Source organism: Lolium rigidum, chromosome 3 (assembly GCF_022539505.1).
Source record: "Lolium rigidum isolate FL_2022 chromosome 3, APGP_CSIRO_Lrig_0.1, whole genome shotgun sequence".
Taxonomy (NCBI): domain Eukaryota; kingdom Viridiplantae; phylum Streptophyta; class Magnoliopsida; order Poales; family Poaceae; genus Lolium; species Lolium rigidum.
In genome coordinates, this window is record NC_061510.1 from 312,694,155 (window position 1) to 312,711,572 (window position 17,418).

Sequence of the window (17,418 nt, forward strand, 5' to 3'; positions counted from 1 at the left end):
ATACAGTAACAAAATTAAAATAAAACTATGGATTTATTTAATTACCTTCTCAAGATGCTGCCTATCTTATTCGCAAAAAAAAAAAAGATGCTGCCTATCTTTGGTTGGTCAAAGCTGCTCCGATCTGCATCGGGTGGAAAAGGAAAGTATAACTGAAACCTTACCGGTTTCCCATCCGAAAACGTAGGGGCACATAGGTGGCGCGATTTGCATCGGGTTAAATTTGGGAAACGAACATCGTAGCGCCATCGAGACCAGGACGAAACAGTTGAAGGCCTCCAACCGTGAGGCGCACGTCGACGTGGTCATTCACTCCACTGGTGGTGCTGCTGGTGGTGGTGGTAAACTCATCTCCGCCACGGACAGGCACACCTCATCTGGTCCGAGGTCTCCTCTTCTTGTGCCGTGCGTTGCCGTCCCCAAAAAATGGCGCCAACCCAATCTCGTCCTCAATCCCACTATTTCCCCACCCGCCCCCTGCCCTAGCCGCGCCGGGGCTCCGTCTCCCAAACCCTAACCATGTCCTCGCTGCCCACCAAGCCGCCCCCGCCGCCGCGCCCCAAGACGCGGGGCAGCTACAACTGCGGCAGATGCGGCCAGCCCAAGAAAGGCCACGTCTGCAACCTCCCCTCCCCCGCCCCCGCCTCCCCCTCCCCATCCACCTCCTCCGGACCCGCCGCCGCCGGCACCACCCTCCGCCGCGCCCTCTCCTTCGACGACACCACGCCCACCTCCCCGGACAAGAAGCCCCGGCCGGACCACGCCCTCTCCTTCGATGGCGACGACGACGACCCGATGGACGAGGACGACGACTCCGACTCCTCCATGGACCTCGGCGGCCGGGCCGTGCCCACCGAGGTCGTCGTCGAGGTGCTGCGGCGGCTCGGCCCCCGGGGCGTCCTCGAGGCCGCCGCCGTCAGCCGCGCCTGGCGGGACTGCGCCGCCCGCGTCTGGCGCGCCGCCGAGGAGCTCCGCCTCCGCCCCGCCGGCGCCGGCCTCGTCGCCGCGCTGCTCCCCCGCTGCGCCGCGCTCGCGCGCCTCCTGCTTCACATGCAAAGGTGAGGCACGAATCTGGGCGAATCTTGCCCGGGAAGATGAAATTTTGACGCGATCTGCGAGCCCCGCGGGGGGATCGGTGCTGGATCTCTCGTCCGCCGCTGCTCCGGCCATGACCTACTGCTATACGCTATTTAATTATTGCTAAAGGCTGGCTAGTAAAACACGAATTGCTACCAGTATATATATCCCTAAAAAACAAAATTGACCATAGTAATATCAAGAACGTGACTTTCTGAATGACTAACTTAGTTGAAGGGGTCTGATACCAGCTGCAGGATGTTTATTCCTGGATATCCCTAATCCAAGGGATATTTGTGTTTAGGCATAGCAACTTAATCAAACTTAAGGGTATCATAGAAAATGCTGATTATTGTTTGTGTCCTTTTTAGCTTTGTTTGTGAAAGATAACAATTTCTTTTATTTGTGGACAAAATATCTTTGTCTTCTAGAGACTGAATTTGAGCTGTGCTTGGATAGTTGATTCATATCATGCAGGTGTAGGAAACTTTGTAAGGGATGGGTTTCTCATACCAGTCGTTTCATAATGGTCATTGCTGAATTTCTCTGCATACAAGGAATATATCCATCTATTCGCAGTGCCAAACAATTTTTTTTTTGTCTTTTCCAACTCTTCTTTGCTGTGATTAATCAAACTTATGATTGATAAGTTTGCTTATCCTGACTGATGTTGTCGTTGCAAGGCCCATTATTCTATATATAAGCATGATCAGATGATCACAGGTCGTCGACCATCGATGGTTATCCGTAACATTATAAGATTATGTATATCACCATTTGATTTTAGAATTCTATGTGCGCCATTGCTGTGTGCAGTTGGTGCACAACATGAAAAAAATGAGAACGACCTTGCCGACGACAGGACAAGACCGCTTGTCTTCAGTGTCTCCTGAAGGATTCCCATCCAATTGTTTGCTTATGTTGTGAATTATTAGGTGCACTTAAAGTTGATTAAAAAGAGAAGTAAACACCTTGTGGTATTCTGGATACGGTCGAAGTGACATGCTTAATCTAGCTTTGGTGATTTGGAATAAGTTTCTCTGTCTTGCTTGTATTTGGCGAAGCTTATTTATAGTGAAATTATCATATGCGCTTAAGTCGATGCAGGAATGGATAGTTTTGATCTGGCTGTGGTGATAATTAATGTAGCTACAGTCCTCCTTTGTTTGTTTCCTATGCCATGAAAAGATGTTCCACTGACGAGATGTATCTTTGTTCATTTATGATTCAGTGATGTTGATGCCACTATGCTGTCATGTCTTGCATTTTCCTGCTCAAGTTTAGAAACTTTGGAGATCACCATGGCTGACAAGGCAGTCAACAGCATGACTGGGTATGTTGTATATCTCCAGCGTCACTTAAGCATTCACAACAATAGTTGAAACTTATATAGTCATTTTGAAATTTAATGATTTAGTTTACACTATTTTATATCAAATATGATTGCATTGTTACAATTTGAATAATTAGTTTTAAAGGGGTCTTACCTTTATTTGCAAGTGGTGCGTCTCATGTATCCATTGCATTGTAAGATTAGATACAGTCAAGCCAAGATTTTAGTTTCATCTTATATATGATGATTTGTAATTTGGAATTTACATATGAAATGCAATGTAGCTAATATTTTTGTCTCTGCTTATTATAGTGACACCATGTTATGTTATGCTTGCAATAAACCATTTATCTCGCACTTTCTTGCCATGCAAGTCGTGTTGAATATTGTTGATTTTGAAATATAAATGTCGTGCAATTTTGTAGAATATTTGCACAATCTCCATGTTCAGCTCCCATATTAAATGAAGTTGTTCTATTCTAACAGAGAGGAGCTAAGTCGACTTGTTTCAGAGAAGCACTCTCTCTCATCTCTAAAAATTGGTGGTTGCTCTAATCTTGGTTTTATCAATCTAAGCTCTTCAAGCCTTGAGGTTCTTTGGCTATCAGACCTTTGCTCCCTTTCAAAATCGGTAATGCTGTGTTCACGTACTATCTACAGTAATAACAATTATATTTTGTGCATGAATTCATTGGACCGTGAATTTGTTTTAGGTCATAAACTGCCCTAATATGAGTGAGCTTTCGCTGTGTTTCACGCAACAAAGTAATGATTGTACTGATCTGGTTTCATTGGTGGATGGCTTGGGTCATTCATGCCCCAACTTAAGAAATTTGCACATATCATCAGTTCAACTATCTAATGAAGCTGTCTCTGCTCTGGAGAATGCCAACCTCAGGTACCACCACGCTCCCAGCATAATCTTATTGGATCTTATATTATTTTAGTTGTCTTCTCATTAGAAATCTAATTTTATTAAATTGTGTCCTCTAAATCCCAGTCTCACTATTTCTTCATCAGGGGCTTGTGCATGCTATCCTTGATTCTAGGTTCAAAAGTATCAGATGCAGCTGTTGCATCTATTGTTCGATCATGCGCAAACTTGGATATGCTTGATTTAAGTGGGTAAGCTCCAATATATCTCTTTGGGTATAAAACTAAATTATGGAGTTACATGCAATGTTGAGGAAATCGCTTATCGGTGTCAACTCGGTCGGCAGGCGATTAGCGATAAATAGGCAAATTGGCCGATTAATCGGGCGATAAATGGGTTTATCGGGTAATCAGTGACCATCAAGTAGTGATTAATCAGCCGATTAATCGTTGAATCGGACGATTTTTTGAACAGTGGTTACATTATGTGTTTCCTATGGGGAGCTACGTCAAATTAGCTTATGCAGATACCTGTTCTGATTGTACTGCAGATCTAGCATCAGTGATAATGGTGTTGGGATGATCTGCAAGGCGTACCCTCACACGTTATCGAGGCTGCTCCTTGCTCTTTGCCCAAATATTACTACAAGTAAGCCTCATATTTCTTCCCATGGTTTATTATTTCTGGTACAGTAAAAATGAATTTGCCAGTCAACCATTGTGTGCTCCACTTTTAATAATCCACCTATGTGATTTTTTAGGTGGAATCCAAGCCGCAACAGCACAATTGCCACTTCTTCAGCTCATGGACTGTGGAATGAGCTTACGTTCTAACCTGCAGAACGAAAAACAGGGGGCATATTTTGGTGAAATTAATGGAAGGATTAGATTGTGCCCAAAATTACCCACCTTAAAAAAGCAACCTATGCGCCAAAAGCTTATTATAAAGCATGAGAATTTGAAGAAGCTTAGTCTATGGGGCTGTTCAGCATTAGATGTAAGCCTTCAAATTTTGCTAGCAGGAATTCATTGAAATCCTTGTATATGCCATCACTAATTTTACATATGGCAGGCTTTGTATGTGAAATGTCCAGAGTTGATTGATCTGAATCTCAACTCCTGTACAAATCTACACCCAGGTATTATGCCGTTCTCTTGTTCACCAGGTTGTCTTGTTGGTAACTATTGTTATAATTGTCAATAATTTTGAATACTTTCGACAGAGCGGTTGCTACTACAATGCCCAAATTTGAAGAATGTGCATGTGTTTGGATGTCAAGATATGTTGATTGGTGCAATCAGAAACCAGGTGTTACTTTGTTAAACCATTTTTCACTTCCAAGTAAATTTTTGTTTCAGCTCGAGCTTCTCACCTTAGCCAGTAATTTCAAGGTGATTATACGGGCATGTTTAAAATTCTAAGCAGCAAATCGTTTGCTAGGAGCAAGCAGAAAGCGGATTTTTTTTTACCATCTAGTGGTGGATATGTTATCACAGAATTAGTTGCATATTGTTTAAGATTCTTGCTCACCATTGTTTTTGACTCAACTGATAGATGTAAACATGAGCATAATTAGACTTAATTGAAGTACCAAACATACCGAAACTGATAAAGTTCTTACTCTTTGAACTGAAAAACGCAGTAAGAAAATAGTGTTGTGTTTCCGATTTGGTGGGAAAAATAATTTACTTTGGCTTTTGGTTTTTGATTTGGTTTTTCCCTTCAGAAACTGATAAACAGAAAGAATCTAATGAAGCAATGTGTATCAAATGGAGTCTAGCAAGGAGTAAGCCATGAAGCTGAAGGTGCATCAGGCTGTAAGCTTCTTTAGCTTAGGAATCATATTATTGGACATGGTGCATATACATAATAACGGTCTGCCCTGTGTAGCATGTAACCATGTTGTAGCCTAAGGGTTTATAACAAACGCTTTATCTCTTAACGGACTGCAAGCAGTCCTTGTGCCCTGCATAAAAAATACCACATTATAGTAGCATTCTAAGTGCGGATTCTGCTGGTGTGTTTAAAAATAATCAAAATACACCACTTTAATGTTGTATAAAAATCAGAAAATAAAAGTACACGAACGTTGCAAGACGAATTACGAACATGATTTTTTTGGCAGAAAAACTGGCCATTTGTGTGGTATGCATTTGAAAAAAACAAGCTAGAAGGGTATAGTATCGTAAATCTACACAATATGTGGCACAACCATAGAAACAATCATAATTTGTCTCCAAAATTTGCAGGTTCACATATCTTCCAAAACATACTCCCATGGTTTTTTGGCCCAGGTTCATATGGACCTGCGATCATTTGATGATGTTCCATATTCCTTTTAAAACAGATATAGTGGACTTAGGTGACATCTTGGGCCCTTCAACTTCCTATGTCTACCAGGCCCAAACAGCATATGTGGAGGCTACTACTAAAGTACAGCCTGTACACCCGCAGCCCAGCTACACTCATTAGTCTCCTGATGTTTTGAGCTTTTGTTCCTATCAGGTTGGGGATTTCAGAGTAGAGAGCAAAACTTTTGGTGGTAAACTCGCTGGTAGCTGGTAGCCAACTTTTTTTTTGTGATAGCACAATGTTACTGGCAGTTGGCAATTGGCAATTGGTCATGTAAAACAAATATGTAATATAAATACAATTTGGTTTGAAAGCTCAAAACTGAAACAAGCAAACAAACTATTTTGAGTTGCAATAATTTCAAGCACACTTAACAAACGTTGCTGGACTTGTATTTATTGCACCCACCAAATTAACTGATACGGTTTAAGAAACTTGACCAAGTTACCATTAGGAAATTGCATCTGAGCTGTCACTTAGTCAAAATTGGAAGAGCATTACCCCTGCCTTTTCGTTTTCCAATGTTGCCACAAATTTTGCCAGGTTCTGAATGAGTTCGCTGCAGCTGAACCACATCTTCCTTGCAAGCGGCTAGCAGATGGTTCAAAGCGGGTTCAACTCTCAGAGTTCCCAGAAAAACAGGCAAGCATCATTTCATGATCTTATGTATCAACTAAGCATCATATCAGGGCATCTGCTCACTCTTTTGTTTGTTTCAGTCACCGGAGGACAAAAGAGTGATTGGATTAAGGCGGGCAGGGTGCACCATTCATCTTGATTCTTGATTAATAATGACATAACCATAGCTAGAGAACTGAGCATTTTGCACATTCTGATTTGTGAAATTATGCACCGGTGAATATTATTTATTTGTCCATGTACCTCCAAACCCATAATATATGTATTTTGCGTGTTGTATAAGCTGCTACCTGGAATTGAAAATTGTATCAATTGGTTTTGGGTTTCCATCAGTGTACTCTGCCTGTCCTAGTATGTAGCCATATTGTATTTGTTCTTGTGACAATAAAGGTTTGAATCATGTGGGCTGTTCTACTTGGCATGTTCATCTGTGCTGCTTAGTGCAGACATGTAAACCAAGTTTTTCCTGTTATTGAGCCGAGATGCTTGCTGGAATGCTCTTCAGTTGAGGGGAAGAAAACCTAGAAGGTTAGCTCTTTAATATCCACAATCTTACTATCATGCTACTTGTTGAATTGCTAGAAGAGAATAATGCAAGATTCTTCTGTTTGGTCTAGTTGGAGTATTTGATAATCACTAGATTATTTAAATCTTCACATCATTATTACAAGGGGACACAAGATCGACAAATAAAATATGTTAACGTAGCATAGCTTTAACTTGCAAATACCTTTTGGATACAATAATAATATTCACCTACAGCATGGAGGGAGTAGCCTGAAGCTGCTGCAAATAATGACAATTCATTTTTGCCAACCTAGCACCAAGTCAATTGCTTAGGAACAATATATTGCACCTTGACATAGAATACAGCTATGCAAAACAACGTATGATGCCTCCTAACCACAGAAACTTGTACAAGAGCACGATCCTCTATCTCTGCGCACATGGCATGTCTCCTCCTTTAGCTGGCTTAGAGGTAGTACTAGTTAAACAAGGGGATGTGCGTTTTCGAGTAGGCATCACACCAGCGCACGAAACATTGGCATTGTTTCCTGTGTGCACGCCACTGAATCTGGACACAGCTTAGCAGCTTCATACTAGTTAAACAAGGCCGATAGGGGATTATTTGTCCAACGGCATCATGATGATTGAGCACTGCTGTTGGACAAACTGCAAGATCCCTGCAGTGGAACGGGCAGCACTATCTGACCTTTTTTGTTTTGATAATGGGAAGGACATCTGCCACCTTTCCTGTGTGCGAAAGGAAGATGGCAGGAGAAAAGAAAAAGGCGTATGTATGCAACAGTGACATGCCGATGACATCTTTCTTACATACTACTACCTCCATTCCGAAAGATAAGCTAAACAGGCTTATATTTTGGAATGGGAGGTAATACTATACTCCATATACAGACAACAAGACAGAAAATAGCAGGTAATACTTCAAAACGCTGATCCGGGCGATAGGAACTTAACCGGATCATAGACAGTAGACGGTATATCATATTATGGTACAGACTACAGACTTGAGCAAATCTTGAAATGAACATCCTTCCTTCATCGATCAGCTTCTGCTCTTGCATTTCTCCATTGCCCTTGGCGCTGAAATATCAAGATGAAAGAAACAGCATTGCATCAACAAGTTAGCACCGGTGGTGAAGCATGTAAAATCTGAAATAAAAGCTCCTCACCTAGGCCAATGGCTTCTGACCCTTTCATTATCCGGAGGCGCTTGCAGGATGCCGCGAACATCCTGCAATTCCACAGGAGAGCAGACAAAGAAGAAGAGATTAGCAACAACACCAACAATGTCATTGGTCTTGACGGAGCTTCGCAGTGATGCACTTACTCCCATGGCACGTCCCCGACGAGCATCCAGTCGCCGTCCTTGTCCTCGTAGGTGGGCACGTAGTCGGAGCCGCTGAGCAAGTCCACCAGCTTGCTCTCGTCGTTCATTATCCCCTGGGAGCCGCCGGCCATGGTGGAGGAGCTGAACATCTTCTCCAGGGCCTTGGAGAGCTCCCCGTAGCTCTTGCACGCGCCGATGTCCACCTTGCGCAGGTACGGCGCGCCGTCCATGCTCACCTTCACCAGCGCCGCAGCCGACTTGTCCGCCTGCACGGCCATGATGTTCTTCCGGAAGGACCGGACTGGCGGCCATCCCACCGCCTGCGCCCTGGACGCACCAAACGAGAATGAATTACTAACTGTGTTCAGATGAAAAACAATACTATCAAATATTATTGAGAAGTTAATCTGGTGCCGTATTCTTGTCCCTGTATGCATCCTAATCTGTACCAAAAATAAATAATCAGATTTGCTAGTTTTCATCTAGCTGAGAAGCAAGTGAGTGGTAAGTTAACTCATTGCATCGTGATTCGAATGAGGTTTCAACTGAGAAAAAATGCTCTCTACCGTTAGATTTGCTAACTTATGCTAGTCATAAGTTTCAACATAGGTTGCAACTAAGATTTAATGAAATTAGCTAAGTTAGTTCTCATTCGACCGAGAATTAGCCACCTACGGTGTAGTAGCGGTATATTGAAGACTCTTGGTAGTCTGGTGGTGACGATGATGGCTAAGTGGACGTGCAGAGACATTTGGCAGGCGAAAAGAGCACCCTTTCTATCGTGTCGGCAGGGCACTAGCTAGCTGCGGTTCTCCCCAGTGCATTGCCCCCACATGTTCTTGTAGTCTCTTCGTCGTTGCATTGATCACTGCACCAGCGTATCCAGTTTGGATCCAAATTGCAGATCCAAAAGTACTACACCTGCTTTGTAGCACTAAAATTTGTGCGCTCTGCGCTGAAGCCTGTTTGAATCACAGGAAGATTTTTTTGCAGATACTGAAATTCCTCCTTTCTGAAGATGAACTTTATCTAAGAAACCTATAACAATAAGGCCCGTGCAATGAACAGGACTCCTGCTAAAATGAACCATGCTGATTCTTGCTCGTACTAAAAACCAATGTTAGACCAAGTGGTTTCTTCGCTTAAGATTTAGGTTGATGAAATCATATTCGTCCCAACAAAGTTGTAAGTGTACCGTGTCATCTCCTTTGAGAAGACGAAATGATCTTAAATTTTAAGACTGCTATGTGAGTATGCAGATTAAGTGAATTTATTCAATTCAGATTAACGAGGATGAACACCTACTTGGGTGCGCGCGGCTTCTCGGGGTCCGAGCTGATGATCACACTGCTCTGGCTCGGTGACCGCCTCATCTGCCCATCACCGGCGACGGCGGCGGTAGCAGCAGCCGGAGAAGGCTGCTGCTCGGCTGCCGCAACACTGTCGGCCACTTGCTCGTCACCCGCCATCGGCGCGGTTGCTGACGCCGGCTCGAGCTTCAGCTTGAGGTCGATGGTCTCCGCGAAGCCCCTCTTTCCGGAGCTTCGCACAGTGGAGCCCGCCTCCTCGGCGTCCTTGCCGCCGCCGGGCAGGCCTAGCCGGAGCTCGGTCTCCTCGAACCCGAGGCCCGCCATTGATCGCCTGCTCCAATGCAGCAACAGCTAGCTCTTGGGTTCTTGGCTCCTTGCTATTTTGCTTTCGTTTCGTGTGTCTGCTTCTCCTCGTGCTGCTGTTTGTCTTGTGAACACAAATAGATAAAGAGGGGGCGAAGGAATGATAATGGCGGGTGGATGGTTAAAGAAGAGTTTGGTTCCTCTTGCCGGAAGTGGCGTATATAATGGAGATCCCTGTATAAGCACTAGCCTTCCTAGTATGGACAGGATACGTGAATGCAGTATGGCCGCCTTTTTTGCCCATTTCACTGCAAAATAAGTTAAATAGGACACTGTCCATCCCGAAATAGTGTTATCATGCATGTCATTATCAATATGTACATACCCCTCAGTTGATATTACTTGTTAGTTAGTAATTTATATCTATATTATTTGCGAAAATGGTTGTATGCATCAATCCACGCAGATGCAAGATTTTCCTTTTTTTTCCAGAACAATAGTATTTGCGATGCAAGTATATATATATGTAAATCATCTTAGCCATCTAATCTGATCTACTTAACAACCTCATCAATTAAGTTGAATCACAAACAATTATGTCCTTATTGCATATGGAGTTTCTAACAAGACAATGATAGTCACCTTTGCAATCAACCTTCCTTAGTACTTGCACAACCTATGCTAAAGGAAGATGTTGAGTTTCACGAGTTGCCCATTTGGAAAGCACATAAAACACACCAAATAAATAAAACAGTGCGATTTTGGTGAGAACCAACCAATCTTACCCTTCAGTTAGATACAAGGATCAATATGACAATATGCATTTTAAGCTGCTTTCTAATCTAGTAATAAAATTCAATGATAAAAGGGGATGAGAAAACTTCATAATTTTTTAGGAAATTATTCGTAGGAGAATTCCAAGTTTGGTGATATTGGACCCCAGAAAAAAAAGATTCAGAAGAAAGTTCATACCTTGTCTGACACTTAATTTACATATCAGAAAAAAATGAGCATTGCACATTCAATCTCGATTGGCTATATGAGGTTATAATGGTGTGTTGACATAGTAATACACACAAAAAATCAGTGTATTGTTTTTGTGAATTTTTTCTTATATTTTTGTTGTCCAAATTGTTATCATTGCAAAAGAGGGTGACTAGGTGGCATATGTGTTGTCCCATTAAATATACGGAGTACTAGAAGAATAGAAGTACATGACACACGAGGGTGCAACGGGAATTCCCTTAGGAACTTTATTTGGTAAATGAAAGGGTATAAAACACATGAAATAGGACGTTGGGTAACATGGAAATTCAATGTTACTAAATTAAATTACTCCGGCTAATTTTGGAGTATAACAGAAGCGCCGGCAACCCCGTACCGGCCCCTTCACATAGGGCGTAGAACGGGCGCGCCGGCACCCCACACCACATCGGATTTTAGGGGCCGGATCAACATGGCAGCGACATTACTGGTGGACCCCTTTTTAATGTGACGCCTCGAATGCTCGGCGGTGGGTCACTGTCTTTAGTGAACCTACCGATTCCCCATGCAGAGACTCCTCGAATACCGTCGCCGTAAATGCATACACTAGCTCCGTCCTTCTATTTAGTGTGCCCTCTCCGCCCAACTCCGCCACATTCGCCACCCCACCACCGCCGGATTCCCCTACACACTCTCAACAATGCCGCGCGACTCTGGCACCAGAGTTAGAGCTGCCACAGCCCGAGCCCGTAGCCCCGCCGTAGTTCGATGAGGAGCTCGAGCTGCCAAACTTCAACTTCAACAACTTCTATTCCGAATTTAACGAGTGAAACAAGACGCTCATCACGGACACGGATGCCGAGGTGGAGATGCCCAAATAGCTTAATCATGCTAATTTCCGTGTTGAACGCTCGGATTGTGGAGCACGTGACCGGTGGTGGAGCTGGTTCACTCGATTTGGTGCATATGCACGGGAGCTGAACTCAACTGACTGTTGTAGGTGTCCCTTGATGTGAATGTGATGTACGGAGTGTCTGACGCCGCCATACGCCACACGTACGCTTCCGGCTCCCTCCGGCATTGGCCGATGTTGCACGCATGCATGTGCCGCTGTTTTGGCTGGAATAATAAAGCCGTAGTAGTACAAAGTAGCAAAACTGTACGGATGAAATCGGCTACGAGCTCGTGACCTTTTGGTGTAACTAAGCAGGCAGAGCAAAGCTAGCGAGCTGGTGCGTACCGTGCCCGACAATGTCGCGTACGGCCCCGCGGCCAAACGACGCACGCGTGCACGGTCGAGTGATTCCGCAATATGTAGCGCGCAGTCCAAACGGCGCAGTTGGTTCACGTGTGTGCGTCCCCCTCATTACACGAAACGTAAGGGTCCGATGGTTAAATCCTGTGCTGACAGCTTTTTGTCGGGGCCGTTAGCACCGTTGGCACAGGTTTAGCCGTTCGCACATAGATGTGGCCCTAGAGAACTCCGCCGTGACGGCGAGGCATCGGCGTTAGCCTATGCCGACGGCATTCTCTTTTTTTCTCTTCAGCCAAAGCTGCCGGCACATCTTTTCTATTTCCTATTGAGCCCAATGCCGACGGATTTGCTGTCGGCACAATTTTTTTTTGCTCCACGCACCCTTTTGGAATCGCGTTTTTAGTTTTCGAAAAATATAAGAAAATGTTAGAAATTTTAAAAAATAAAATCTTTTGAGATAACCATGTTTTATGTGTTCTGGTTGTTTTTGATATATTTTGTAAACTGACGCCATGTTTCGGTAAAAGCTTTTCCGGTTGCTTACAGCTGTTGATGAAAATGTTTTTATATGAAAGTGTATCTACACAAAAAGTCACATTCGATTTCAACTCTACAATCCTTTTGCAATTTTTTAGATCCTCAAAATAAAAAAAGAAATAGGATTTTTTTTCCAGGTTTTAGATTTTTGATGAAAAAATCAAATTAAAATTTAATTTATTATTCTAGATTTATTATTAAAAAACAATAATGTATTCATTGTTCTTAGTCAAATAAATGTTTGGAATTCAAATAATAAAGAAGTGATGTCATGGCCCAAGGGTTAATATGATTGATAGGGTATTATTGTTAACAAAGAATAATTTCTTTGCCGAAAGCTCATTTAGAAGGAACGAAGAAGTTAATCGTGCTAGGATGGGAGTAGTGACCGAGTGTGAAGTTTGACTATTAGTAAGTAATTCGACCTAATATTAAGCATGTTTGGAGATAATCTGTCCAAGAATCAAAAAGTTTCCTTGAAATTTTTTTGATTATTTTTTTGAAAAATGATGCACCTGTGGTGACGGTCAAATGGGCTATGCCGAGAGAGTATTCTGCCGACGGCTTCTGGCCATTGGGACTTTGACTAGTTGCCGTAGTGCCCGGTATTCCCCGCACCACTGCATTTACACATCTTTAGGCCTTGCATTGTAGTTAAACTCAACATCCTCATATCATCTAGCAAAGTTTGAGCAAAATATAGCTGCTACTTCAGTGACACTTGACAACTCCAGACATCAGGTGAAATGAAGCTATCCTTGATGACAACATACATGAATGCCAAACACATGACAACATAGAAGTTCTTGATGCGTCCTTGCACGTCAACAATAGGTTAACCTGCACGAAATACGTAAGAGTCTCAATATTTCGTTACACAATACAAAAGGCTTGATAATAGCAAGGAAACATGCCAAAGCAAATGGAAAAATAATAAACTGTGAAGTTAATTAAGATCCTACAATGGCTTAGTGTTACTCATGAAGCGCCTTTGCATATATTTTTTTCTTCAACCATCCTATTTACAAAAGTTCGACGGGTGCAAGTTAATACATATAGTCTCTATCTAGACAAAGAACAAGTATAAGGATGTGAATGGTACCATTCTTCATATTACATTGAGTTACAAGAGCATCTTGGAGACGCCATGCAGCAGATGCATAAAATTGATACCTCAAAAATGCTTAATTTCATAACCAACACTACATTGTTATAAAAACAGGTGATTTAAACCGTGACAAAACCAGCAAAGAGAAGTCAGTACAAAACCGTGTTTGTCATGCATTTAACTGTAAGCTGCAATATGGCTTCCTTAGGAACAACTTATACTGAACTACATGTGTTGTGCATCGCCAAATCATTTGATGTGACTGATACCATTCTTCATATTACAGTGAGTTACAGGAGCATCTAGGAGATGCCATAGAGCATATGCATAAAAGTTAATTTGTTCAGAAATATATCATAAGTTGAGAATGCACCTTTAAGTTTGAATATGAAAAATATATCACAAGGACAACGAACATTGCCAGAAATATCTCAGTACGGGTATTCCAAAATAATCTCACAGTAACACAAAGTAGATTGCAAGGTAAGACATGAGCAATATGATAGCTTGGCCACTGCTTAATTTGTATAGATTGCAAGGCAAGATATGAAGAGAACCAGTAGCATATCTATAAGAGGGGTAACTAAATGGGGTGGAAATGCTTGCAAATACATGCCTTCAGATCACTTATGATAGATTGGCCACTGCTTTCTTTAACCAAACTAGAGCTACTTGGGGATCATCCTCTTTTGAGCTCAAGAAAATTTCTCTATTATCTAGATCTTTGAATGTATCAATAGTTGCGATCTTCTCATCGGTTGACAATGTCATTGTCATCATTTTAGAGATTCACCTCTTGATCGAGTAATCTCCACTTTGGGCACCCTTCTTCTCACCTGCCAACAAAGCAATTTTTATAGCAAACTGATTTTCCCTCATCTCGATGTACCGGTCCATACTTCCTGCGATCTCATTGATACTCCGCTTCTTTGGCTTCTTAGTCTCATTCTCTTCCTTGTTTCAGGTTGTAGTAGTGGATCTCTTATTTGTCCTTGGGTCAGTTATTGCAACATTTTCATCCATCCTTGGCTCATTTCTTGTCACACTACCATCTTCATTCTCGATTGTGATGTGTTCTGTTAAATCTTCATATTGTTCTATACTCTAAGCCCATGTCTCTTCAAATCATGGAAATTCACTCTCAATGTGACTGGGTAGAATTGGCATTGTAGGTTCCTTCAACTATTTTCCCATCGTCCAACGCCCCCAGTGCATCAAACAAATGAAAGACTTGGTTTTGAACGTATTGATTTTGGGGAATGAAATGACTAGGTTGTTCCAAAGAGCACCTTCTTCTTCAGTCATAGGCCTTGTATCATTCCATCCTACTCCACTTTGCATCTTCACCTATTTGAGCATTCTATATTATCTTTTCAGCTCCTTCTTCTTTTTCTTGGATTTGGCTCTTTTTATGTGATATATATGTATTTTTGATGAAATTCCTTCATGATTTTGTTCCAGGCTTCTGAAGACCATCCATTTTGACCCCTATACTTAAAAGTGTTGTACTCATGCAGTGAGTTCCAAGAGGCTCTTTTGTTTTCTACACGAACCAAGGTAACAAGATGGTTATGGAAAGTGCAAATATGTATATACATCTAAACGTTTATATTAAAGCGGGCATACCACATCATGATCATCAAGGCATCATGTTCTTAAAATACAGAGAGCATATGAATAGAGCTGCATCTCTTCTTTGATACCTTAAGTTGCCTTGTTAGCCTTCTTTGTCGATCTCGCTTTGTGTTGCCTTGAGTTGCATGCCTTGATTTACATTGTTCACGATCAAGCTAAATCTTGGTGAAGCTTAACCATTGGGGAACCCATGGTAACTATTAGGGTAGCAGCCTGCCTTTAGTTGCCATGTTGCCTTTAGGAAATATCATAAGATAAACATTAAGTAGTAACGCAATTTTCAGAACACAAAAAATTCACAATTACCCAATTATACAATTGCACAATTTTTGGACATAAGAAATTAGAGAACTAAAGAATCACACAATTTTCAAAACATAAAAACTTTCATAATATTGTTTACAAAATTTCTAATGCATAAACAATACACAACTCTCCCAACACAGCAAACACCACACACTGATTTCTATGCCTTTGATAGTCAATCCACATTTGTTGTGCTATTACATCTCTGTGATTGTTGCCTTGATTGTCATCTTGCTCATTTCCCTCATCACCATCAGCAAAGCTTTCTGGAGGGATGTTATATTCGTGATCATCCAACCATTGCTCATCTCCATTGAGTGATTTACTAATATTGTGCAATAGGGCTGCAATCATTGGGATCTTCACTTGGTTACAAATTTTATGAGATGTTGAAACCTTGAGGATGGGAAATTAATAGCACTTAACAATGTTTGGACTACAGATCGGAGTATTGTAGTCAGCGAATTTTTTCCCCACAAGGGTGACTCGAGAGTTTGTATCGAACTCTCGGGGAATTGGCTTAGAGTTGTCTCTTGTGGTAGTAGCTTGATCTATTATGGTCATATATGTAGTTCCTATGTGGTGGATCTTTATTCTATGATATTTCATCTTCTTCTCTCTTGTTTTTCATAAATCTTACTACCATATGAGCTGCTCATATGGTAGTAAGATCTATGAAAAACAAGAGAGAAATAGATCAAGCTATTACCACCGACCCATGTTCTAGAGGTAGAATAGTCCCCCTTCATCATAGTTTTGATATGGAAGACGTTAGAGAGGGTGGAGATCCCTCCGGCAGCGGCTCCGACGGAGTTCCCCCTCCAATCTGCCCTCATGCAGCCTCCGTTTTCATGTTTCGATGTTTCTGCGGCGCTCTCCTCGAGGAAACCCTGAGGGTCATATATATAGGGCTTCTTAGGTCAAACCAAGTCGGTTGGTGCAATATGAAGCGAATTGGATGTTCGATGTTGAAATAGAGGTGGGTGGAACACCCCCCTACTGGGCGCGCCACCACCACTCGTTTGGGCCTCAGGCCCTTCCCCGTGAGGTCCAGGTGCTCCAGCTGCTTCTCGTGGTGAATATTGATGTCCCCGAAATCCTAGCTCAATTTGACTCTGTATAGATCCGTGAAAGGGGAAAATACACAAAACAGGGCTTTCGTGTTCTGTAGAGTTATAACTCAAATAAACGTGATCATTGGTAAATCCACATAAATCAATATAAAACATGGAAATAACATCATATAGGTTGCAAATATGTGGGAATATGTGTCAATAAAGTGTAAAGTTCATATATGCATTTTACATGCATCAGAAACCATTTCTTTAGAACCCCAAAAGCCTTTTCTATAGCATTTTTAAGTACTGCATGCGTGTGGTTAAATAGCACTTTATAATTCCGAGGTCTTCGACGATCTGCACCGAACACCTTAAGATGGTATCATACTACATGGTAAGGTGCAATGAATGAAGATGGGTTTGCATACCCACTGTCCACTAGATATAGTTTCCCCGCAGGTACATGGAAAGCGATGTTCGTTGCTGATCTAAGGACCCTGGCATCAGTGGTCGATCCATCCCATCCAACAGATACGGAAGTGAAATTTCTATCAAAATCACCAATCATCATCACATTCTGACTACCTTTCCTATTTCTAAATGGAGCCGATTCATCAAGAGATATGGAGATAGGTACGTGGGTGCCATCTATGGCACCGATACAATTTTGCACAAAGATAAACCTAGGTGTGATTTTGTATTCAAAATTGTAAGAGCAAGTATTGAACAAGATAGAAGTTTTAAGATAAGCACCTTGAAGTAAACATAGAACCCAGAATCACTCTGAATTTTATA

General features: G+C 42.1%; 2 protein-coding genes across 7 annotated transcripts; one reads left to right on the forward strand and one right to left on the reverse strand.

Moving 5' to 3' along the window:
• The first annotated feature begins 452 nt into the window (after nt 1–452).
• LOC124703725 (F-box/LRR-repeat protein 17-like) lies at nt 453–6,602 on the forward strand. Of its 5 annotated transcripts, none has more exons than XM_047235954.1 (11): nt 453–1,058; nt 2,309–2,410; nt 2,897–3,041; nt 3,124–3,308; nt 3,431–3,535; nt 3,835–3,932; nt 4,045–4,280; nt 4,356–4,422; nt 4,507–4,592; nt 6,202–6,278; nt 6,356–6,602. In XM_047235954.1, the coding sequence occupies exons 1-10, from the start codon at nt 520–522 to the stop codon at nt 6,229–6,231; spliced, it is 1,593 nt and encodes a 530-aa protein (XP_047091910.1). In that variant the 5' UTR covers nt 453–519; the 3' UTR covers nt 6,232–6,278; nt 6,356–6,602. The 5 variants fall into 5 exon arrangements, with proteins under 5 accessions (XP_047091910.1, XP_047091908.1, XP_047091909.1 ...); XM_047235952.1 differs by lacking the exon at nt 6,356–6,602 and adding an exon at nt 5,011–5,101 and having other exon boundaries at nt 454–1,058; nt 6,202–6,281; XM_047235953.1 differs by lacking the exon at nt 6,356–6,602 and adding an exon at nt 5,011–5,089 and having other exon boundaries at nt 454–1,058; nt 6,180–6,281.
• Nucleotides 6,603–7,419: 817 nt separating this feature from the next.
• On the reverse strand, nt 7,420–10,016 carry LOC124699881 (auxin-responsive protein IAA30-like). 2 transcript variants are annotated; one of them, XM_047232108.1, is made up of 4 exons: nt 9,433–10,016; nt 8,128–8,454; nt 7,922–8,031; nt 7,420–7,890 (listed from the first exon to the last, which is right to left on the reverse strand). In XM_047232108.1, exons 1-4 carry the CDS (start codon nt 9,759–9,761, stop codon nt 7,640–7,642), a joined length of 1,017 nt encoding a protein of 338 aa, XP_047088064.1. In that variant the 5' UTR covers nt 9,762–10,016; the 3' UTR covers nt 7,420–7,639. The 2 variants fall into 2 exon arrangements, with proteins under 2 accessions (XP_047088064.1, XP_047088065.1); XM_047232109.1 differs by having other exon boundaries at nt 7,740–7,880; nt 7,970–8,031.
• Nucleotides 10,017–17,418: the final 7,402 nt, after the last annotated feature.